The sequence below is a fragment of the Larus michahellis genome, chromosome 3 (genome assembly GCF_964199755.1).
Source record: "Larus michahellis chromosome 3, bLarMic1.1, whole genome shotgun sequence".
NCBI classification, from domain to species: Eukaryota; Metazoa; Chordata; class Aves; order Charadriiformes; family Laridae; genus Larus; species Larus michahellis.
The window spans coordinates 64,975,822-65,001,693 of NC_133898.1; the positions used below are offsets into that span (position 1 = coordinate 64,975,822).

General features: G+C 41.5%; 1 protein-coding gene across 1 annotated transcript in view; it reads right to left on the reverse strand.

The window, feature by feature from the left end:
- EZR (ezrin) overlaps positions 1 to 25,872 on the reverse strand; it is a 36,788-nt gene that overhangs the window by 4,586 nt on the left and 6,330 nt on the right. Inside the window, exons 2-7 of the mRNA XM_074580523.1 lie at positions 14,163 to 14,246; positions 9,233 to 9,328; positions 8,136 to 8,410; positions 7,365 to 7,448; positions 6,577 to 6,723; positions 3,337 to 3,433 (exon numbers count right to left, since the gene is read on the reverse strand). Of these exons, the coding sequence (XP_074436624.1) occupies positions 3,337 to 3,433; positions 6,577 to 6,723; positions 7,365 to 7,448; positions 8,136 to 8,410; positions 9,233 to 9,328; positions 14,163 to 14,246 (783 nt within the window). The remainder of the gene's footprint in view (positions 1 to 3,336; positions 3,434 to 6,576; positions 6,724 to 7,364; positions 7,449 to 8,135; positions 8,411 to 9,232; positions 9,329 to 14,162; positions 14,247 to 25,872) is intronic.

Consider the following 25,872-nt stretch of genomic DNA (forward strand, 5'->3'; position numbering starts at 1 on the left):
CTGTACTCAAGACAATATTTAATATTATATTATATTAGTATTATATTTAAATGACACAGGTCCATTTAAATATAGCAGTAGGGACTGCCAACATCACTTCAAGCCAAAACAATTGTTACATATATTCTCCATTTCAAATTTACATAGAATTGACAAATTACTCCTCTAGAAAAAGTATCTTTTAGATAAAATTAACAGTTTCTATTTAGAGGAGACCTTGTGGAGTTTGGAAATGTTGCAAAAAATTCTGGGTTGGCAGGTAACCATCTGGGCAACTCACAGACCTCTAGTATTGAGTAATTAGTTTTTAAGTTTGCATGGCTTTGTGACCGAAAGATAAAGCACAAAACTAAAAATGTATTGCAGACTATTAAAGTAACTTTGTAGAATTTCCTGATCTATTTGAATCAGTATTCAAGGCACCAACTGTGTTTTTTCAAAGAAAGAGAAGAAATCCCCACCCCTGCAGAAACACCTTCCAGTATCATTCTTTCCTCTCCGTGGCATTTCCTAGCTAAGTTGAGCTGGACTGTTACACGAGTGTCGAGTAGAAAACTTTTTTTTTATTATTTTTTCTTGAACCACCAAACATACAGATTATTTCCAATATCGGGTTGCAAGCAGTAACAAAACACGAGATATTCTAAAATTTCTGTTTCTGCAAACAGAAGAGCTCCAAATTTTTTCTAATCTGTGTTATAACCAGGCTTTTACAGAAATGACACACCAGGCTGGATCTTCCAGAAACAAATCTGCTAAGGAAGGGATACAGAGGGCCAAGTCCATTACCTGCCTGACGATTTTTCTGAGTCCACGACCACCCATGTTTACAACGCAGTCTGAAGTTACACACTGAAAAAACTCTGCATCTATGTGCCATTTTTTTGTGTACTATGTGGACGGCGATACAGGCAGTGGGCAAGCTGCCACACTACCACTATAAACCAGTACCCATTCCTTAGAATCGCTCTCCTATGGACTGCCTCCCTGTTGGCAACAGGTGGAACCGAGAAGGGGCGCACAGGCTCTAGATTCTTGCATGGCAGCAGCGATCCTGTTTTTAGTTGCCTGAGCTCAGAAGCACAAGTTGTGGCTATCTCCAGGAAAACTGGAAGTCACACTAGAAGCAATGAAAAGCTCTCCAAGTCCTATTAAGAGGAACATGAATATGCTGACAAAGACTCGTTTTCTTCAACGCGTTTTCCTAATCCACACGCTGACTGCAAAAGAGGCAGCCAGCGCGGTGTGCTGTGGTGTGCTGTGCTGCCCCACCAAGTCCTGCCACAGCCATTCCGAGCTGTACAGGTCTGACACTGCGCACTGTCCCTGAAGGTTTTCATCCCACCTCCTACTTCTGACAACTAATTTAAAAAACAAACAGTTTGTCTACATGGTGATGAACAGGTCCTATCCTGAGGCAAGGTTCACTTCCATGGGAGTAAATACCGCGGGCATGGATGGTGGTTGCGTTTGTCATTTAAGGCCATAAAAGAACATGTTCCTTTCCTCATCCCCAGCCTCCCCCTGGTCTCACACAACTGGGAGCACCATCAGCCCAACTGGATATTTTAAAGATAACGTGGTAAAGATGTTGGAGTATGTGGGCAGACAGGCCTAAAACTTAAGTTGCAGGGGGAGGGGAACCTCAATCCATCCCACTGCTACCAGTTTGATACCAGTGCCAGCAACAGATGCCCAGAGCCTGGAGAAGGATCGCGGGTCAGCAGGAGAGGGTCTAGTGGGAGGTGTCCCTGGCCATGGCAGGGGGGTCGAAACTAGATGATATTTAAGGTCCCTTCCAACCCAAACCATTCTGTGATTCTACGAAAAATTAAAAAGCTTATTCTTGTCAAGGTGCCACAGGACTCTACCCATTACATTAGTGTCCATTTAAACACTGACACGTAGAGTCCTCCAAATTAAAGGGGAGCTTCCAACCCACATCTTGGGTGGCCTGGCTATTTCGCTGTAGCTATAATACTTGTCTCTTTAAAAGGAGACACAAGCATATGAAAAGACCCAGACAACTTCCTCAATGCTCAGAATTAGTGTCCAGATAAATCCTTCTTTCAGGCATAGCTTCAAACATACCACCACCCAGAGGGAAAAGCACAACTGACAGAAGGAGGAAATGCAATTAAAGTTTTCAGTGTTAACACCTTTCTGTATCAGCCTCTTGCAAGTCTCCCATTTCAAACTCAGTCAGATTTACTGTTGGGGAGTGGAGGGAAAACTGCGATCCATAAACAGGAGATTAATATTTCATAACGTGTACAACAAGTCAAAGAGGCTCTTCTATTGAGAAAAGCATGCCTGACAGACCAGCTTTCTGTCTCTGTGGAGTTTTGTTGGCTTTTGCTAACAGCATCACAGAAAGAAGCTCCTCTTCCCCCAAAACCCAGGTCGTTATCTGGAGCAGCACACTGTGCATTATTATTCTTTAAATTACTGGGAGGATCTTTTTCTGTTAAAGAGATTTATAATCCATCACTCTTTGCCAAAGCCAAACTGCTTATTATTTCTCAGGGCTGTACTTACCCACCAAGGCCAAGCACTGGGGTGGGGGAAGAGAAGAAGAGGAGGCCTTTCTCAACTATTCCAATAGTTTCACAAGACTGACAGAGTGAGATCCACCTATACCAGTTATTCCACTTTACGTTCTCAACAGGTCAAAGTTGATAATTCTTCACTAAAATAACTCTGAAAACATGTTTGTAAGTGTTGAAAAAGCAACATTCACAGGTAGCTATATTTCAGTTTTCCACGGAAATCAAACCCCTGCCATTTACCCTAGTACTCAAGGCCAATGAACACCGTGGCCCTTAACTGGCTTTTACTCTTCCAGTAGTGTGGAAGGGAGCATATGTACACAGGTAGTTTTGCAGTAGCATTTGAATGATTTTTGTGGTTTTTTGTTTTTTTTTTAAATGAACAACAAAAAAGTTACCCACCAGCTTCCACGCACTGAAAGAAGTAGGGAGAAGACTAGTCTCAGTATAATCTGGCTACACAGAAGACTCACAGAACTTGCAAAGAATCTCAGATTTAAGCATAGGGCTACCTACTTTTCTAGAAAGGAAAAAAAAAAAAAAAAAAAAAAAAAAAGACTCTGCACTTGTAAAATCCTTGTCTTTCTCCACGTTAGATACCACCATAAGCCCTTTATTTATGCTGCACAGAAAACCAGACAGCTCTAAATAGACCCTAAATACTAAGGCTCATTTTGCATCTAGAATATCTGCAGCTTTCTCCTTCCCAAAGACTACTTTATTTTGAGATGAAACAGCATTAGTTGTTCGTATGCAGTATCCAGGAATCCATACTAGATATACTTACTGGTGCCTTCTTGTCAATAGGCTTTATAACAAACTTCTTGTCATTGAAAGAGATGTTTCTGATTTCGCTCCAGGGGAACCCAATCTTTGGAGTCAGCCTGGACAGAAGAGAAATATTTTTAAGAGATGCTGCAATAAACATTTTTTCCCCCACACACTGCTTCTAACAACAGACTCAGTGGGATGCAACACTTCACACAGCTCTCCCAACAGAGAGAAGACAGGAGTTGAACCACAAACCCACAGGGAGTAGAAAAAGAAGCCCAGTCACCTCCCTTACAGAGTCTCTTCTCATTTTGGTCAGCCACGCTACTGACCTTTGGCTATGCAACAGGAATGGTCTCTACCGAAGCCACAAACCTGCTTTAAGTTCACTTTGAAGTGAGGGCCTAAAATTCACAGAATGCAGACTTTAGGTATATGTGCTGCGCTTCCTGGAGGCTTCTCTTACATCATGGGAGGCAAAAGCCAAAGTAACTCAGCTGCTCCCACCGTCTAGCAGCCACAGAGAAGCCTACCCTGCCATGTTACAGCTAGCCCAGTTACCGCCACGCTGCCTTCACTTCTGAAATGCTGGGCAGGCACGAACACAATTGGTAAAAGCAGATTTCTAATCTTTTTTTTCCCCCTCCCCTAGATTATAGGCGAGGCTAATAACAGAGAGCCCTGTTCTTTCCTTCCATGCAAACTGCTCTTTCAGCCCACCCCGCAAGTCCCCAAGCAGAACTTCACATGTTGGTCGTGCAACGAGCTGCACCACGTGGGCTCTCTCCTGTTGGAGACGGACTCCTTAAGAAGCAAAGGGCGAGACTCAGACTCCCAGCTCTTCCTCACTGCCTAGGAGCTCAGGTCAGTTTGTTTGTTTAAAATTACTTCTTTAAGCTTCACTAATCATTTGAGATTTTCCTCTGCTTTAATTTCTCCAGAGTCTTGCATATAAAAAGCATCAAGTTATTCCCGAGATCAAATGTTTCCAAGCCGTTCCAGTACATACCCTTACATACCTGCCCATACTCTGCAGCAAGTTCTGATATTACAAGGACTTGCACATTTGACTGTAATTCCTTTAATTCCCCCCCAACCCAATATTTCAAGTTTTATGTTTAATATCACATTATTATTCTTTTATCTTATCAAGGAAGGGTATATTCTCTACAGACAGCAGTTACTGATTAAGAATTGTGTCTTACATAAATGATAATCATAGAATGGTTTAGGTTGGTAGGGACCTTAAAGATCAACGTCTTGTTATTATTTAACCCTTCCAATATATGTGTGTCTGACAAACACTGAAGTGCTAACCATTATTTCTAGCAAACGGTTTGAAGACATAAGTATTTCATGTTTAGCACTTAGAGAAACGTCTATCATCACAGTGAACCGCTCAAACTTTGTAAGAATCCTTTGTATGGAGCTCATTGGTTAAGGAAGGAAACTGGAAATTTTGGAGGAATTTGACTCGTTGTCACAGAGATTGAAAGCTACTGCATAGCATGATTTTGCTGGGCCCAAGCATAAAAAACCCCACTTCATTTAAAATCAGACATCAAGAATAAAATACATCCTATGCAGAATTTACCATTCCCTAACCTTTAACTCATCTGCAAGATTAAGCAACAGTGTGTGCATAACATTAAGTAAGAACTATAAAGAAAATTATTTGATTAGACTAAGATTAATTAAATACTCCAGCCTCTGTCATATTAACCCTAGATAATACAGCAGGACAGACAAGTAAAATAATTCACTTATTAATAAGTTCCATTGCCGACTCTGCTCTTTAATGCAGGAAAAAAAAGCTTGAAAATACCTAGAAGTGAGACACCGCCATACACTGCAGTACAGAGGTTTGCAGATCTATAGCATGGTCTCATTTTCCTCAGGTTGAACTTCAACAATGAAGCCTTTGCTTTTTCACCTTTGCCCCTGTCCCCAAATTTTGCACATACAAACCAGAGGCGAGGTACACGTTACTATTTTTCTAGTCCCCGTATCTGCTCAAAAGACTTAATTACAGAGTAGCAAGAATTACAGCAGAAACATGCAGTTTATTCCAGCACTGTATTTGTTTTGCAAACGCTCTTGATAGTTCTTTACAGTCAATGGCTATATTCTGTCTGCTTCTGCAGCTCGAAAAACCTGTTTGTGTGACCATGGTTACATAGCAAGACTAGTCGTTCAAGACCGAAGTATTACATGAGCGAAACTACTTTTCTTTCAAGTGACACTCCTTGTTTTCTGGGTGACAGCACATATTAGCATTGCAGAAAAGACTGTATTTCTCTTTGCCATCTTAACAGAAGCTCCGGAGAGTTCCAATTAACATTTGGGTGGCATTCAAAGCTTTTTGGAAGCAAAGATGTAGAACATGTGAAGTGCCTTCTGTATTACACTGATAGTCTCATAGATTCGTGACATGAAACTGAGACTTAGAATGTAGGGGAAAAAATAATTTAAAAAAAAAAAGCATTCTAAGACAGCTACCTTCATCTAAAAAATGTCTGGTTTAACTCCCCTTCAATCTTTCAGTTGTGGAGTATTAGAAGACTAGCAGGCTTAGACACAGCTGTTCTCACCTTCCTTCTGTGTTTATTTATAGATGTAGTCTATCATTTCCCACCTAATAATGGCTCTGCCTTTACCAGAAGGGCTGATTAAAACTATGCATACCTCAGCAAGACATCATTTCAGTCCTCGTTCACGATAAATATACAGGTTCACTCCTTCCTGGGTTTTGGGTGTTATCCAGCTTTGGTTTTGTGTCCACCCCATAATCTGTCTTTTTCAAAACCAGGCAGCTGTACGCACATCTATCATTCACTTCACTATAGGAATGGCCTTAGATGTCCAAACACTCTGCAGGTATGTTAGCCTATCTAGGTTCTTGTATTGTATCCACTGCTGGCATACCTGGCAACTTGACTCAAGGAAAAGCTCCGTAAACTCCTTAGTTCAGGGTTCAGCTCTACAACTGTGCACGATTTGCCAGATGCCATTGTACAACTGACATCTCTTTTTATACAGTAGGTAGCATTAGCAGGTTAGGCTACAAAGGTCAGGAAAGCCATGAAGGCATAAACGATGTGGAAGTTCACTTCCTAGCACAGTTCTACCTACTGGTCAAAAACTGTAATACAAACAAGCTCTAAACTTTGCCCTGATCCTGTAAATGAGAAATGTCCTTTGGGTCCCACACCAGCCCTCGTTCTGGGAGATCAGAATAGAAAACAAAAAGCCTTACTTATCATCCTTTTCATAGATGTTGAGCCCCAAGGCATCAACCCCCAGCCAAAGGTCAGTTCCTTTCTTATTCTTGATTTCAAAGTAGTTAATTCCATACATTTCCAGGTCTTGAGCAATCTTCAGGTATTCCAGCATGGCATTCTCTCTGGTCGAGACAGGAAGGAGAGCAGATGTTAGCTTCTCATTTATCTAACTAACTATCTCAGAAAGCACAAAGCCCTCAGAAGAAACAATTAACTTCCTAAACACACACATCAAATACAGGGTTTAAAACTGTACATTCGTCACTTGGGACTCACTATAGAAGTTATGATATTACACCTATGAACAAACACACACAGAGTACTCCCATTTCCCGAGCCCTAATATTTCCGGAAAGAAAATTAGCAACATTCATCTCTCTTGGCATTCATCCTTGTCTCAAGGTACAGTCAGCAGGAAAGGTGTAGTATCTGAACTTTCCTCACCTGCCAATGCAAATCTTCAATGAACATAAGGTTAGACATACACCTTTACTTTCACCCTGCTACTCAGTCGTCACCGATACGCTATGCCTAGTTCCAGGATCCTCAGGAAGCCATGCAAGACACCATTCTCAGCACAAGTGCAAATATCCTACTGAGTTTTACCATGCAATTTGATCTTGGACTAGAAAACATACATGAAGAGTTCCCACACACAGGCAACTCTTGCAGTCTATTTCAAAAGCATGTTGTAGAACCGCAAGCTTAAGGTAATCAACCAGTAAAAAAGTGACCAGCCTAAGGACCAATACAAAACACTTACTTGACCATGCCACTGTGTTCAGCATGCCACACCTGGATACGTTCTTCCCACTGCTCTCTGGAGAGTTTGTGCTGGTCCATCACCCTACACAAGGAAAGAGAAATTAGGAAGATTAGACTTTGTGTTTTGCAGTATCCATTGATGCTGATCTTTGCTATTGCTGACTGAAAAACTAGTCCTGCACTTGAAGCCTTACTGAAACCAAGAGGAAGATCTTACTCAGCCCAAAAATGTACGCTGTGAAGCAGAGCAATTCAGAATGAACAAAACCCCTCTGCAAAGCCTTTCGGGTCACTGACCCAGCGACATGAGAGGCCTAAGCAGAACACTGGAAAAGAATCACATACACACTGTAGATATTACAGGGTTAAAACAAAGCAAAAGTGTCATTCCTGGAATTAGACACTGCTGCAGCGTATCATCAGGAAGAGTAAACAGAAGCCATTTGTCTGATAACTTACACTTATCCTGTGATTAGTCCATCCTGGGGATGGACTAAATAGCCTCCAGACACGCTGTCCAGATACAAGATTTTTAGGACTGTACGTCAGGATTAAGGACGCACAACCCAATATTCTCCAGGGATGACACATTCTTGACTGAATGCCGCTCTTTTCTTCTTATAGAGGAGACATTCATATTGCCAGTTACCAGCATGCTCTCGGTGAAACTCTTTGTATTTAAGTAGAATGCAAATTCTTGACTGTTAAACAAACAAACAAAAAAAAAAAAACCAAAAAAATGGGAGATTGCATCAACCAACTCTTTCACCTTTGAGGAATCAGACGCTCTGAATTGAGGTATCCAGGCTTGTGCACATCTTTGTTGTAATCTCCAAATTTGGCCTGCACCGCATAGGAGCCAAGAAGTACTGCTGTTTCAGGAGGACAGTAGATCTCATCGCTGAGGATCCCTTCCTTCACCTGCAGGAAGAAGAGCTTCTGCGTGATGTCCTGGATCAGCTCTTCAGACACATCCTCTGGGAAGAACTTGGCACGAAATCTGAACTGGAGGGGATTCTCCTTTCTGATTTCTTGAGCAGAAACCTGACGACAGAGGTGACACCACAACTAAGCAGGGTTGCAAACAACAGAATATATTGCCCTTACACAGTAAAAAGGATTTGGGGCATTTGCCTTAAGAGGTGAGTGACTGGCAACTCATTACTGGAATTCCTTAATTCTGGCTGCTTACTGGTATGAGAAAACAGGGGGGGATGCATTATATTTTACAACTAATCCAGTAAAATTCTGTTTGCACAGCAAGCCTTCGTCACTGGAGAACGATTTACCATGCTGTATCAGATGGCAAACCCCATCCAGTATTGTATGCATTTGACAGAGAACAGCCCCCTGACATTTAACAGGTGTGTCACTGACTGTCCCATCAAGGAAAACAGTTCCTACCATCATAAGAATTGCAACTCCACAAACAAGAGCACATCTGAGGCATCCGCACACGGTTACAACTGACCAGCCTTGAAGTGCAACTGCTCAGCCCTAATTAGTGCAACAACTGATCCTGCACAGAGACTAAAACCATCACTAGCCAAGATGCTCCTCCAGTCACAGCAAGAATAGCTGCTTGCACACAACACAGTACAATATCAAGCTGCTGCTGTACATCTGACAAATGCTATAAAGCTTTCTACAATTTACACAGAAAGACAGGGCAAACTTCCACCGGGCCACACCTCACCCAAACAGTTCTCATGGAGGTCTGAAAGTTTTCTCTAAAAATAGTCCTGAGTTATGAGAATTAAGGAACAATCAACAACAGGTACAAGGTATATAAAGTTGCGACCAATAACACATCAAGAATAATGTAAACTTTAACCTTCGTTCAGCAATTAGCCCAAAGTCTGTTACCTTTTTATCAAGCTTCAGCCAAGTCTGGAATCCCTTGTTGTCCACATACTGAAGACCAAAGTACCACACTTCTCGCAAACCTATGGTTTTAACCACCTGAAACAGAAAAGTCAAGAATAAAAAGTTATTGTAGGCAACAGTTCACTTGAGGTCCAGGTATCCTCTCAAGTCCCATATCACCTGCAGGTACAGGCAACAGCCTAAATTTACTCATCTGGCATTTCTTAATTTCACCTTGTAGACAAAGATATACAGCTGTTGTAGTAGATGACAGCAACGGCATAGGCTAAGCTACTTGTCCTACTCAGTTCCTAGGAGAAAATGATTCTGGGCAAACAGAGAGACAGACAAAAGGGGCAAGTGACAGGCCACCAACTGCTTGATGGCACACTGGCAGCAGGTGGGGCTTCTGCTCGCTTGTATCTACTGGTCCTTAAATCTGTACTTGGTGAAGCTAAGTTACTTTTTTCACCAATGCTTATGGTAAGATGGTCTGTAATGGTGTTAGTACTAACTACAAGTAGTTAGCAGTACTAATGAGTCAAGTGACCTTGTCTGTCAGTCGCCAAAGATTATTTGACTGGAGGAAGCAGCTGAGGAATGCTTCACACAGCTGCTGCAGTAAGCTCCCCATATGGTTTTGAGAATTAAAACAAGCTGCAAGTATTCTCAGTCAAGGGTATTCTTTTTTTAAACTCACACAAAGGCTCATTTTGAAGGAAAAAAAATACATGGATGGCCCAACATTAGGACAAATTTAATTTCATATATTATAAATACTGACCAGATGAAAGATCCAGAAGCATCATCTGTTGACTGGATGGCACACATACTAGTGAAAATAGTCCTGATGGGACACATTCCTTTTTGTCAGGGAGGAGATAGTCTAACAAGTTCCTGACCTCCTCCTACTCTTGACCACTTGTTCTTTTAGCCCAGTAGTTTGCTGACAGCCCATCTACCTGTAAAGCTGTGCTCTAGGCAGAGCCAAGATCTAGAAAGATCCACTATGTACATATCTGGATCACTTCCTTGATGTTATTTGCAGAGTAGCCCCTCAAAAAGTGATGCAGGCATCATCATAGAGAGCTGAACTGAGTGGAAGACAAGAGCTTTTTAAAACTACTTTGCAAGTTAGGAAAGCATGACAGACTCAAGAGGGTGTAGCTACATGTGCTTCAACAAGACTAAGATCTCAACCAAGGATCCGTTTCGCCCTCACCATTGCTGGAGACACTCTGACTAAAGAGCAGACTTAAGACAGACAATGATTTTAGGACACTTAATCAGTTTTTGCTGTAGTTTCCCTTAAATTTTTATACTGGTGAGCTAGAAGCCAGTCTGTACCTGTAAGCAAGAGCCTCCTGGATTTGTTAAGGTAGATAGGGAAAAATGCACCATTCTGATTAGCACACTGAGAATTACTGTTTCCTGTGACGTCATTGAATAATAGGCAATCTACAAAGTTTAGTGATATAAGCAGAACAAGAAAATTGCATAGTAATATGAAAAATGTAACTAAGTAAACATAATTTTTAAGGATAAAGAGGTCAGTCAGTGCCTACTAGTTGAGGAAATGGGATAGCTTCACAGCTAGACATGGTGGGCTGTATTCAGTAGGCTATGGTTTATATATTCTACTTCAGCAGGGCCTTAAGTAACTAGTTATCACTAATTAGAGTTTACCTTAGGAAAAAAACCAACCCAACAAACAAAAAACCCCAAACCCCACAATATTTTTTAAAAAGAGCTGGGGTCTGAAAAATACTTCAGCCTTTACTTGACTAAAATTCCTTTCACCTCCTCTCCCAAAGTGTCTTGTTTCACCACAGACAAGTTTTCTGGTAGCTACATGTATTTTTAGAAGGGTCAGAACTGGGCTTTACTCAATCCTAGCAGAAAAGCAGGGGTATGTTGAGCGTGGTGCTTCCTGTTGCACAAAAAAGTGTTGCAACTTTGTTAAAATAAAGAGTTACATAAATCAAGCAGTTATCAGGTCATTATTGCTGAATGTCTCTTACAACTGAAAAAGTACATTTTTTCCATAAATCAAGTTAGAAAGCTTGCAGAAGTTATGACCCCCAAGTTCTTCCCAAAACCTAAAGGCAGGGAAGGAGAAAGTATTAAGCTAAACGTCACAATTTAGCCATTTGGGTCCCACACCGGCCCTTGCTCTGGGCTGAGGACATGAATGTTTTAGTCTGTGTTCTGGAAGCGGTTTGTAAACTTCTTCCATAGCAAAACAAGGAAGAAATAAGAACCAAGGCATTCTGTTCAAGATGGGAGACACCTCCCCCACCTCCTCAAATGCATGAGACAGCAAATCTTAAGTCTGGCCACTCTACCCAGAAATGCATTCACCCACAGAAACTGCCAGTGACACTCTCTCCTCCATTTGAACCTCTTTCTCGTGGCCAGGACAGCACACGACCGCCTGGGAGGTACTCCAGCCCAGCTGCAGAGCCCGCTGTGTTGGCTCTCGGGACACCTCGGACCGTTCTGGTGTAAACTCTGCAGAGGTCTGGCTTGAGTGGAGCTGAACTCAATATTCACAGGTTTCTATTATCTTCCCCTTTCTATAAAAGGCAGTTATAATCCACCTTACGTGCACGATAGATTTATGCTAGCAAAGCCTAAAGCACAAAGGCACTGCCAGAGTAGTTTTGCTAGCTGACAGGAGGCAAAGAAATCATCTTGTGGTTTTTAAAAATAGCCTGCCTCGTCAACACCCTTTCCCCCCCACCCCCCAGTGGTTCTGCAGTTCAAGTCGGGCCACTCCCCATACCTGCAAAAACTTGTTGCCCCCATAGGCTTTATCTGAGCGTAAACTCCATTCGAGATAAGGGCCTAGTACAAGGCTTGCACAGCAGAAGTGAAGAGACGATGCCAGAACAGTTGCAACTAAACACATGGTCTTCATCTTCCCTGTTTTTCTGCTGCACGCTTCTGCCTTAGCCTTCTCTCGGTGTGCAGAAGTGCACTCCAAGGTATGGGCTACAGACAAGAACTTCCAATCACAGGTTTTAAACTAGAGCCATAGGATGTAAGGAGCAAATCTTCATGAGGTGATATTCTATCCCAACAGTGCAATAAGTGCTGCAACAAGCAGTCTTCACAAGTTCAAAACTACATAGACAGCAAGCTAGAACTATCTTGGATCTGAAGCATCCTGACTTTTTCCGTGTTCTCAGGATTTTCTGCTTCTCAGCTGAGGTCAAGAAAGTAGTTTCTCTTCTGCCAGAGATGACTGACTGTTAACAGATGTAAACATTAGTGGATACATGGTGGGGAAAAAAAGAGTCCTTATTGAATCCTTGTCACAAGGAACACAGGACATACTTACACTGTCTGATCTAAGGCATTGCTTTTTCAAAAAAGTGGCTTTTAGTCATTTGGATTTTTGTATCTTCAGAGACAAAACACGAGTTCTCTGTTTTGGGTTCACATGAAACGGGCTGGGGGAGGAAATTACCCTGATGCAAGGGTGGTCAGCAGTGAATGGAAAGTCAAATGCTGGTTCCATAAAAATGCAGGTTTCATATGCACTTCACCAAATTTCCAGTCAATGAATACTTGAAGTTTATCCCACATCAGTAATAAACAAAAGGAATTAAAGCTATATTTAATGCTAAACACAATTTGTAGTTCTCTATTTTGTACTGCAAAGTTCTGCCGTGATTATAATTTGGTTTCCTCCTTTCACTCCCTCCAAGAACCCACCAAATATTTGGGTTTTTTTTTTTCCTGTTTGTTAGGGTTTTGGGCTTTTGTGGGCATTTTTGTTTAGTTGGTTAGTTGTTTTTTGGAAAAGTTGCCATAAGGCCTAGCAAGTTCTAGCTAACTCACCGTAACAAGAAATTGTACCAACAAAACTTAGAAGGAATGGACACTGTTTAGCTGGTTCTGCCTACTTGAGTTAAAGCTCAACCACCCTTTGCTATGAAGGCTAGCAGGGGACAAGGGGAGAATTGCAAAGGAATTGCTATAACACTTTGTAAACAATTTATTATGTGTAACTGAAGTCTGCCTAGATCAATTCTTAGTTTTCAGAGTTCCAGCAGGAATAGCCAGAGCAAGCTCCTTTTTTTTTTTTTTTTAAATTCCAGAACAGCAAGTTAAATTTGTCTGCTGAAATATTTGCCTTGTTTTAGTTTTATAAGAGCAAGCTTCTTAAAAGAATAATAAAGTTTTACAAAGTGGTGTTTATTTATTTTAGTTGTCTTTATCTGACCTTTGTAGGTCCATCTCCAAACAGACCTCTATATTGTTAATGCAGCAGCAGGAAGAATAACAGTAAGGGAGGAGAGTCTTGGCTACTCATGCCCTCCAGTTCCCCGGGAACTCCCGGAGGAAGGCTGGACAAGTCTCTGCTCCATCTTGCTGCGCAAGGGCTTCTTACAAGGCATGTTGCTATAGTTGCTGCATGGAGATCACAAACTTTTCTGGTTTTTCAGTTGTTTGGCAAACTCAAACACCTGTGGCAAGTGGCTGCCTCCAACCCCGCTTCTGAATGAATGCAGCTATGCCTATAGAGCTGATTCTGAAGAGGTTTGGGGTTTTTTTTGCACAGGGACAACACTTCGAATTTAGAATTTCAGAAATTAATAAGAGCTAAGCCGTATTTCAAAGCAAAAGGTGCATTTTTACACGCTACCTATGCTGTCTAGACATTTTAGATCCCTTATGACATTTCATCACCCAACACTGCTAGGAAGACAGGTTTCACTGGAACATAAAACATACCTGCAAGGATTTTTGCTTTTTTCTTTTACTGTGATGGAATTTAAAGATCTTAGTTCAGACCAGGGCCCTTTGATTAAGAGGTGGAGAGAAGAAAGAAAGGTAGGTTTGGAATCCAGTCTTAAGAAAACACTATAGTCTGCAATGTACTCCAAACTTAAACAAGAGCCCACACCAACCCTTCACTGACCTGGTCAAACAGCTGTTTGCCTGTAGTGTTTGGCTGGATGGCAAACTCCAGCTCTGCATCCATAGTAACCACTCGAACATTGATCTAGGGAGAAAAACAAAAAGCATTGTTTAAGATGTATTTAAAGCTATTTCTCAGTGTTAACACAGTACTTTATGTACAATACAGTCTCCACGCTTTGATGCACTACCGTAACCTCTGTAATATACACACTTAAGGCCCAATTAGATTTGCATTATCACACCACGAAACTTAATTGGGGCACTGACTTTGCTGTCTTATCCAGATTGCTCTACAGGTTTTCCTACTCAACACAGGATTGGACTGAGCTTCTGGTTTAACGGCAAGGCATTTCAGAGTTGACTGTTTCCAGGCCTAAACCCCCTTGGAGTAAGAGCACCTGTGAGTGCACAGCATAGCTGCCTGCAGGCCATCCCTTGGATTACGAAAGGCCCTAATGACTAAATTAAATTTAAGACTTATAATTTAACTTCCATTTATATTAGAGCTGGAATTAATCTGAGGTTTTAAAGGCAAAAGGCTGCAGATTATTCTTATGAAGCAATCAGCATTAACCCAATAAACGTTCATTCTTTCCCTCATAATAATCTACTCAGCACACAAAAACGGCAGCTACGGGAACCGAATGATAATATAGGGCAAGAGTTCACTAAGCTATTGCTGTTAGTGAAGAAACAGCATAACCAGATTTACTGCAATGGCAGCAGTAGGCTGCAAGACAGAGGTTACTATTGTATGCAGAAGGCAATGACTAGAAAAAGTCTATTAGCAGTTAATCAGGAGGCAAAAGCAGCAACTAAGCTTCCAGGGAATAGCATAAGGGCTGGCAAAATGGCAAATCAGGGAAGGATTATCTCCAACTGTTCCAACTACAGGAGACTGTGTTGCTTGCAATATTATACTATGTCTCAAAAAAAAAAAAAAACAAACCACAAAACAACCCAAAAAACCAAACTACCACCCCAAACGCAAATTAAAAACAAAATAAAAAAAACCCCAAATTGTATGATTGGGTAGTGTAGTTCTACTAACAAGTTAGATTTGTAGCTTGGTATTTTAAATGAAAAAGAAGAAAAAGTGGACACATAAAAAATACAAGGCCAGACAACGGGTAAGCTACACACAGATAAGATTTCATGACATTTTCCCAACATTTTACAAATGTCACATTACAGAAAGCCAGAGCTAACAGCCCAGGAGAGCCTGCTACAGCTGCGGCACTGGTGCCCAGCACAGAGGCACACATTTGAAGAAACAAGAGGAAGGAGCAGAAGAGGAACAGAATCACTCACTATAAAACCTTGACATTGCAACAGTTCCCAGGCACTCAATAAAGTATATTTAAAATCTAGGCTAAGTGTCAGGTAAAGCAATGTTACAGTTAACACAGAACTGTGAATAAAACAAGTTGCCTCAGCTAAGTTTCGTCCAATGTATTAGAAAATTTTGTGTTCTTTTTAGTAAGACATGAAGGCATCAAGTGTTCTTCAAACATTTATAGAGACGGTTGTTTTTCCTGCTCCCTCCCAGATGACAGAGGACCCTCCCACAGAAAGATGACTGAAGGCAGTTTCCAAGACATGGAACCCCAGAACTGAACCAGAGAAGATGACTGCTCAGGTGCCTTGTCACTTTCAAGCTACATTTATGAAGCAGTGTCCTTTAAATTAGGATTTAAAAAAAAAAAAAAAATCATCTAAAAGCAACAAGAAAGAACAAGCAAGAAATGTTTTCTAAGAGCTCCTTTTCCCAGCTGTAGCATTTGGGATCCATAATGGAAGTAAGCTTAAGGCTTTCTTCCTGTGCCTTAAGAACCAAAGGTTTCCCAAACGCTGCTTCCAGTGTAGGAAGGGAGGAGTAGTTCAGATACCACATTATCAGGAACAGCAAGACTGCAATTTGAAGATGTGACCTTAAAAAGCTCCTGTTGCTTAATCCCTCTCAACAATAAATCCCTAATCATATTCTAATCCCTTTCTACCCCCTTCAAGAAAACACATGCTCGTAATCCACAGTTTTGTATTGTGCAAGTTATTTAGTACTTCTGGCTGAAGCACCACAGTGGGTGTGTAAAATAAATATCACTTTACAAGAAAGGATGTGCTTCCCACTCCTTACCAGAAAACCTGGAGGATGTTGGCTGAGCGCAGAATTCCTGTCACTACCGGTACATTCATCTTTTACCCCATCTCATTAGTGGTTATTTGCTAGTAAAAAAGGTAAAGTCCCTAGTCTAGGGGAATACCCTGTATTACTGAAACCCTGAAAGTCCCTCCTGGATACAGTCGCCTTCCTAAAAGATCAGCTATACAGTGAGCTATTTAGTGCTAAAGCCATCTACCTGCTACATCTTTTATTTCAGTATTAAGACCAAAAATTTAAGTCATCTGCTTTCCACTTCAGTCATTTAAAGCAATAAGCATGCAGGAACATGACTGCTTGGTTACCCAAAAAGCTTTCAAGGACACTTGGGCTGTGTGGTGAAGGTTAATTTCTGTGTTCTTAAGGGCCTGAACAACCAGCGGGACAAAGAGGAACTCCCTGGTGTGCCCTCAGACAAGCTGCTAGCCACATGACAGGCAGAGTAAGAAGAGACAGGGCCTCAAGCAGTTGTCACCTCAATGTGTTGATGACTGCCTGGGAAAATCCTTTGAGTCTCCTTCCTGCCATATTAAGTCCTCTTGCTTCTCATCTCCAAACCTTAGCCTTGACTTCAAGATGAACATAATGGTTTTAACAGTGCTTCTAAATGGATGTCCTACAACCACTCCACACAAGCTTTTAGCCACAGAGAAGCTGGTAGCAAAGCAAACAGAGCTTAACCCACTTGAAGCCCTGGTTTAGACACTCTGAAGAAACCTTGGTGTCTGTTAGGCTGAGAGACGATCAGTTTGGCATTCAGCTCAGACCACATGAAACTCCCCATGGCGCCAAGATGATTAAATCAAAACCCAAGGTGCTAAACTATTCAAGATATTGTTGGGGAGGAAAACAGGGAACAACTCAGGCTAATTTCTGAACAACAGAAGAGCAAAACACAGTTACGACAACTTTTGAAAGTGAAGTCCTGCTTACCCTGTGTAGACAAGGCAGGTCATTTGCAAGATCCCTACCAAACCCTGGCAGTACCCCAGGATGAAACTGAAGCCATAACCAAAAAGAAAGCAGTTTTTAATTGTTTCAGAACACAAGGTGCACGGAGGGGGGATAACACACGGCTGTTATACATGAAATAAGGGTTTTTAAATGCACACAGCACGCTTCCCTCTCAATAGGCCAATGCCGTAACACTTTATGATTACACTTTTATGTCTGAGCCTAACATACTTAAAATGAATGACAAATAGGGCCTTAGAAGATTTGCTTGTGTCTACAAAAACATTACAGAACACAAGGTGCTCCTATTCCCTTCTCTCAGGATGCATAAAATTGCTAGCAAATTTGATCCAGAGGGGAAAAATGCTGTGGAAAAGGCAATGCCATTTGCATTTAAAGGAAAAAGAGCTCCATGAATTGTAACAGACAACAGAAACCGAACAACTTACTACACCAAATGCTGAGCACTAATTCCATGGCTTCAGACTGTTCAGAGTGGACTGTAACGTGTTACCTACGTTTCCAACAAGACAGCGGAAGTAAGATGAAAGATGGAGCTGGAGAGAATTCAGAATATAGTTTAAATAATCATAACACTATGGAAAGTTTCTGTACTAGGAGTTACAGTAGTTAGAATGGGATCTTCCTTGCTTTAGCAATGCCCTCAAGTCATGCCTTTGTTCTTACTTTTTTGTTGTTAAGACATCTCTTCTAATGCTAAGTCAGTAGATCAATCTATGGGACACTGCAGCCTTTCAGAGACTGTGCACTATATGGTATCTAACTTTGAAAATGAAAGTGCCATTTGAAAAACATTCAGAAAACGTTGTCTCTTAAGGACGTAACACATTGCCAACCTACTGAATGGCAACATCTTCTCTGTGTAGGATCCAAGACCTAGATAGGAACCCAAGATGACATTGCCTCTTCAACCACTTCATCTCACAAATGCACCGTTTCCAGGTGTGTTGTACACTCTGGGTGCACAGGTAGGTTTTTTTGCTAAAGTCTGATTCTTGAGCTACAGCCTGTTGGTCCAGAATCTGTCTGTGGTTGCAGGCAACATATTATCTTTGAAGTTAACCATCATCCTCCTCCTGATATCGCAGCTCCACTGCAAAACATCCTACACAGGAGGGGAAGAGGAAGGCAGAACAGGAAAAAACCCCCACAGCCCTCACACACAGTAAGCCATCAAGGATATTTGACATCCTGATGCATGAAATCCAATACTCCTTAAGTTCACTTGCATAATAAAATGGTTTAGTGAAATCATGAAGTTGTGCAAGTCATTTAGAATACCATACAATTTATTTCCAGTGAATACATAAGATAAAGGGTAGTAAATACCAACTTTTACCCACATATGCAAGACAAACCAGTACTCAACATGCTGCATATCATTATTATTATGCAGCTGTAAATGCCTCAGACAATGCTCAGGAATGTTTTCTTCCTCCTTCCAAGGAGGGATAAAGACCAGAGTCTCTTAAATAGCAGGTTTACAAGTGCAAATGCTGGAGAAGTATCTTTCCAAGTGGTGGCAATTAGCAGTATCATAGTGGAGAAACCTCCCAGATAGGCGTGCCTTCTTTCTTCAGTCACTGGATGTCTGGAAATCCCAGGCAAGCAGCTGGAACACGTAAGCAGATCAACCACATAGCACAGAGGGGATAAGGGGCTTTGAAGCACTGTACCTGCACAGCACATATGGTGAAAAACAGCATGCAGACCTGTTAAGGTTTCTTGCACATAAGCAAACTGACCATATATCACATGGACATGCTTGTGGTGAAGGAATATGTCATTCTTAACAACAACAAAGAAAAAACGGTAGTATTAAGAATACTACTAAGAAAGCAGTAGTATCGAGCTTGCATTCTCACTTCCACAGGTCTACTCTGCCACAACACAAGCAATAACTACTATTGTACTTGTAATAAATAACAGACAACTTTTTTGCCCTGAGTTGTAATGCATCTGCATGGACAAAGTAATCTCATTTCAACCTTAGCAACCAGACCTGTTCATAGATGCGTGTAGTGATTAGATATCTCTGGTAACAGGGAGAGCAATTTCACGTAGCAGCATCAGATGAGCACTGAAACTGCTCTCTATTCTTCTACTTTCCATGCATTAGTGTTCGTTGGTTCCAGGCCCACCAGTAAAGAAAGATATTGTGCTAATTGATGGAGTAACTGTAGTCCCAGCTCCTGGAAACTATTTTGGAAAATTTTCAACCTTGATTAGGAAAAAAAAAAATTAATCCTAGAGGCTCCAGAGCTCAGAGCTGACCTACTAACACATCAGCGTCTACATTTCTCTATCCTCAAGTTACTTCAGTCAACAGCTAATGGTTCAGAGACTGGAGAGGAGAGGGCAACTCTGGGAAGTAAGCAGCACAGATAACCCAAGCAACTGGAGAGATATTAATTCAATTTAATATATTATTCTTTAGTACTCATGAACACTTATGTGTCAAGAACACAGCACCTAGAGCCAGCTGTTTCTTCTCCGATAGAATAACCTGCCTGATGAATCAAACCCCATCTAGTAATATAATTTATGTGGTCCCATATGACATAGACTAGGTCTCTGACCTCAGACAAATCTGAGCCACATGAAATTACAACTGAATGACAAGTTGTACACCAAAATTCTCCATAGCTTCCGTCAAAGCAAGAGACAATGTCATTAATATCAAGGAAATTATCAATTCTATTCACCACTGCAGGATTGCCAAAGCACAATTTCCATCTCAGTTGGGCTCAGCACCTTCATCTTGTTGGAACTACTGTTGGGAAATGTATTCTGACCTTCTCATGGCAGGACAAGGTCTTGAAAGAGGGATATGACTGTGGTGGGGTAGAGGGAATAAGAAAACGCAGTTAAGTATTCTCCCAGTCCTGGAAGATGGAATGCACTTTAAGTTCACAAAGAGCACCTAGTCAAGAACGAAAAAGAAACTCTTTAGGAGGACAGGGTTGGAATGCAAAGATCTTGGTATGTCTGAGAAATAGTTAGAGGTGTTACACTTGGAGAGGTGAGAACGGAGAAGAAGCAGACAAAGAGATGAACAAATTACAGGCTTGCAAACAATGGGGTACAGCAGGACTGCAGACAAGGATGTGGCCTATTATAATCCCCACAAAAATACCACGTTTCCTTGTGTGATGCTATTGCATAGGAGGAAAAATTACATTCTTGAGTGTATTTGTCACCGGAAGCATTACAGAAGGTGACTACTCTGTTCTGCTTGCCTGATGACTTGCCAGTTGGAATGCTGTCACCCAAATTTGAATGCTTATTTTGGAAGGGAGCAAATTAATCAAGGAAAGTCTGCACTAATCTGCAGATCACGTGGTTTTGAGTTGGTTGCAGGGTTTTTTTGGGTTCTTTTTTGTTTCAACCTGGAGTTGATTTCTTAGCATGACGCTGGTCTCTTCCAAATGGGAGCTGTCTGAAGCATGAAGGGTTTATGGAGAAGACAGCAACTTTTAAATGCACACAGAGGAAATCACCAAAAAGCCCTCTTATTTTGCAGGCTGGGTAACAGGAAAAGAAATAATAATTGCTGGAGTGGTAAGATATTGGGATACTAAATAACCACTTCCATGAAGCCTTCAGACAACATGGGTTCATGTCCCCCCCAGTGCTACATTTTTGTGATTTAAAGGATCTCCAAGAAGCTAAAATGAGAAGGCAAATGACAAACCTGCAATTTCTCTTCTGTGGGAGGGAGAATCTGATTCCTATGACAGTGGGAAAGAGACGTACAGCACAAAACTGAAGAAAGCCTTTCAGTAGGATCCACACGCTCCTCCCCTGCTCCCATGCCAGAATCTTTTCTGCACTACCTGTGCAACACCTAACATTTCAGAGAGGGCACTGGCAGCACAGCAAAACAGTCCCAAGAGTTCCCTTCCACACTGCAAAGCACACAGTTTGCTAACAAGGGAGAAAACAGCCTCATCAGTTCACAAAACATGAGTAGGGGACGGTCTTATTGGCATCCACTTGACTGACAAGGCAAGCTCATTGCACCGATTTAACCACCCAAGTTTCTCAGCATACCGTGTTAAATCAGAGAGACCGGACTGTGAACTGAAGGACATGTTCCATTTCAAAACTCATTGTGTTAAACATTGCTTCCTCATTGCAAATAAATGGGAACATTAAGTCACGTCCCACTGGAATTCCTCCGAGTCTATGAAGCAGAGTTAGGTACTGCTGCATTTGCAACAGGTAAAATTAGAGTTGAATAGGCTAGTCTTTGTTCCTTAAGACCTTGCTCACCTTCCCATGAGAGGGGGAAATACCACTGAGGGTAAATAAAGGTGTATATAATAAGCTAGAAAGCTAGTACTTACTTTAGAATTCTCCAGCATGGTTGTAGCCTTAACTACTAGTCAGCTTTAATGCAACAGCTTGTACAACCATTTTTTTTTTTTTTGTAGTAATCCTCAGTATTTAAGGAGCAATAACTATACTAGCTATACTTCACTGAATTTTTTTAAATTTACTCAAGAGAAAAGGAGACCAGGTATTTGCTGCTCTCATGCAAGGTGAAAAAGCTTTACAATTTCTGTGGAAGTTTTTCTGAAGAGAGGAAAAAGTACTTTGAGGGGAAGCCAAGAATAATTTTGACATGAAATCTGAAAGCTAGAGACTCTTTTGATGAAGTTGGTGGGAGGGTGCTCACATGGGCAGGAAAACCTTGAATACCCAGACCTGGGGAATCATCCAGAAATTCCAGTTTTAGCAAAGCAGGTTGAATTTTCAGAACAAACTTCCCCCTCCCTGCCAGCATACACAAACAGATCACAAAAAAGCCAACGCATTGAGTTTGGTTTTGCAGCCAGGTCACTTAACTCTTCTTTGTGATATAGCATGAAACCTTCCTTATAATTAAACATGAAGCTAATCCTAGAACATAAATCCAAACTTTTTCAGTTTATCTGTGCAAAAGATGCCATACTAAATTACATGCCTATCTCAGTTTCCTTAACCAAAGCCTGATATATCTTCTGTCAGCATATAACAACTGCATAGCATCTGCGTGAAAAGCTTTGAAGCAGCCATGGCTGTAATTCACTTCTTTATCTTAGCTCAAGCAACAATGCTCTGCGTGCCAGAAGATCGTGAAGATTTCATGCAGGTGTGGCAAGCGTGCATGACATCGCATCTCTGACAGCCCTGGTTCCCAAATGCCTAGGCCTCAGACAGACTTCCAGCACTCTCCACCTCTGGCCAGCTCTGTAAAGTTAACATTAGTTGCTCAGTGAAACCGTAAAACCAAGCAGGTACTCTTCCCAGAGAAAAACCTTTCTCTATCCAGAGTTAACTGTCCCAGTTAGGGACAGTTGAAAAACTGAGACAGAGACCTTTTAAAGATTTTACAATTCAAATTGTTTAAAATCTTAAATTACCTAGGGACAGCCCTACATTCTGACAAGACATAAAGCAATGCAGTTTGAGCCTGAAAGGCCCCAAGACATTGCCCTTTAACAAAGCCCCACACACCCGGGGAGCACAGATGTTTTTCATGCAAAACATTTTCTCAAGATCTGTAGGAACAGTTTACTCTGAACACAAGACACGGCTAGGAAGCGGTAGTAGGGTTTATGGCACTCTCTTGATATATATTAACTTTCACTTTAAAGACTCTCTGACACTGTATAATGCTCTATTAACACTGTCGGAATACCTGTGTTTTTCAAGGAAGGAACACACAGCCAGTGACAGCAGGCTCAGCACAGCACTGCTGCTTGGATGAGCCATTTGCCCTCAGCTGACATTAGAATGGATTTAGGAACACAGACTGCAGCAAGAATAGGTCCTTTGTACCTAAAGGATAAATACAGAGGGAAGCTGCAGGCCACGGGATCAAACTCCTTCATACACAGACTGTTTTATCATGACAGCTGTTGCATCTAATTAAACATAATGAAGTTGCAAGACTAAGGCTTTACACTTGAAGTTTAAAGAAAGCCTCACAACCAATCCTCAACTAAGTTTTACCTCAAGAAGTCACCGAGAGTCCAGAGCAAATCAGACCATCTTTTGTGCTCTTCTATCAGAAACATCAGCGTGGGGCCAAGTGCAAATAATATAGAGGTTTAAGATTGCAAGTTTTATTATAGTTTCAAAGTCTTTTAAACAAGTTAACATCTCCAATATTTATAAGTCAGCTACATAAACTAATATGATCCTTCTGCAATCCCCACAAGGGAAAATAAAAAAAAATAATTGAGTATCTTATACTCTCGGTCCAGAACACAAACATCGTTTCATACCTCTGCCTGACTTTCTCATTCAGAAATGAAAGGTATGCAACAATCTATGCAAAAGCTGAACCTCACAGTACCAAGTCACAACAAAACAGAGGCAGGGTCTGAAGACATGAATATTCTAAATAAAAGCTATAATAGCCTCAGAGCTTTGCCTGAATACGAGCACCAATACCAGTGCCTTATACTCCAATGCTTATGCAGATGCAGAGGTTCTAGAGAGCACTAGCAGATACTCACTTGGAGACCAGGCAACACCACAACCTGTGAACGCACAGCTCTCAACACTTTCAGTAGACCCTGCATGAACAGTACTAGCACAAGGTACAATGAAGATTCTTCTGAGGTAGAAAACTGGCACGTTATGTTGAAGCAGGCTGGGCTGTGTGAACACAAGGAGAATCTACGACTTACGCTCTCACAGGATTATGCCTTCAGAGTTTAAAGGGGACCAAGAACCAAATGTTGGAGAAATGGCCTCAACAACTGTGCTCTTCCCAAATGCAGACATTACAGGATGCAAAACAGTATTTTTCATCAGATGTAAACTGGAAGAAGCTTGAGGATGTTTAAAGGCACGGAATAATTTCCATGCAAGGATCAACTAAGCTGGTTAGGACTTCTCGGTTTGAAAGAAAGTTAACTGAGGCTAGGATGTAAGAGCATATAAATTAATGAGTTATATGAACAGCATGGACAAGGACCATGTGTTCACTGCTCTATCGATAGAATAACTACAGAGCACCAACACTCTGAACAAGAGAAAAGTTTTTCAAATAATGCTGTAGCAAGGAGTTTCGTTGATAACTTTCCAAACAACGTGAAGGTTATCTAGGACAGCCTTTGTTAAAGCATGCTGTGGATGCTGGAGTTCACATGGTTTCAAGGGGAGACTGGACAAGTTCACAGAAATCCATTTAGTAACTCATTATATAGGAACTTTCAGACTCCAGGACCTCAGCAGCTCAAAGGAAAGCAATGCTGTGTATCTTTGAAATACTCTTCCTCAAACATCAGCTTTTGGCCGACATCAGAGGCATACTATTAGGCTACAGGGGCTTTCTGCCTGACCTGGCAAGGCCAGCCATGTTCTTATAGAAGTCAAAGCGTAGAAGGAACAAAAACTGCCTTTACTTAAGGAGAAATAGCAGTGTAACAAGTCACACAAGGCCCAGTAATGATGTGTGTTCATTCTGCATTCTAGTTATGAATCCATTTGTTAAAGAGGGATTTATTGATCCAATACCCCACCCTTCTGTTTTACCTGTTCCGTAATCAGCTCTTTCATTTTACTCCATGGACTTCAGTGGAACATAGCACATGGCATTTGCAAAATTTATGAGTGGAATTATGTGATGTGATCACCTCCTATAGCTTGATAACCTGATCTATGTCCAACACACTACAACGCTCACACCTCCCAACAAGGTACTTCAAACAGTATGCAATGGGCGCTATTTGCTCCCAGATAAAGGGAGGTCATTGCAAGTCCTGGAACGTCACCTAAGCACAAGGAAATTGCTCTTGAGAAGTTATAGATTGCACAGGAAAAGCGATTGGAAGGATTGACAAAATACCCCTTCCTGACTCCTAAAACAGCTGGAGGGCTTCTGAGTTTCATACTCTTCACAGGCCCTTCACTTTATAAGTGTGATGGCAAACAAACATGCCCCCGTGATTCCCAAAGTGTACCCAGAGCACAGCGGGGACAGAAAAAGTAACTTCCAAAAGTTTGCCTGCATGGCTGTATGAGTTTTTAAGGGCAAAGTTATTCTCTCCCACACTGATATCACCAAATATCAATTATGCAAATCCACCCACCAATTCACACCACATACTTTGTGCACCAGGAACTTTCTATAAACACTTCTCTCTACAAAGACAAAAAGTTAAGCAAACTAAGCTTTCACGATTAAAGTGTATTCAGGTAGGTGTTAAAGAATAACTTTAGCTCCCACAAAGAACTCTGAAGCCCAGATCCTACAGTACAGACTTTGAAGTCCTCTACTAGGCTACACGGGTTAAACTCAGGCACCCTGGTACAAACGCGAAATTCTTTCATCTCTGCTGCTTCGGGTAGCAGGCAGCTCGTAGATCTGCTCTATATGTGCAGAATGGTGGACCTGGCAGAACCGAGAAGCTCTGTACCCGTTTCATAAGCCTTCTCAAGATTCATCAACTGCACGTTTGCTCGCATCCCTTTCTTTCACACATTCCACACTGAGGTTTGAACAACCACAGCAAACAAGGACAGAGAGGAAGAGATGGTGATAGCGATGCCTGAGTTTTACCCAATAGCTAGA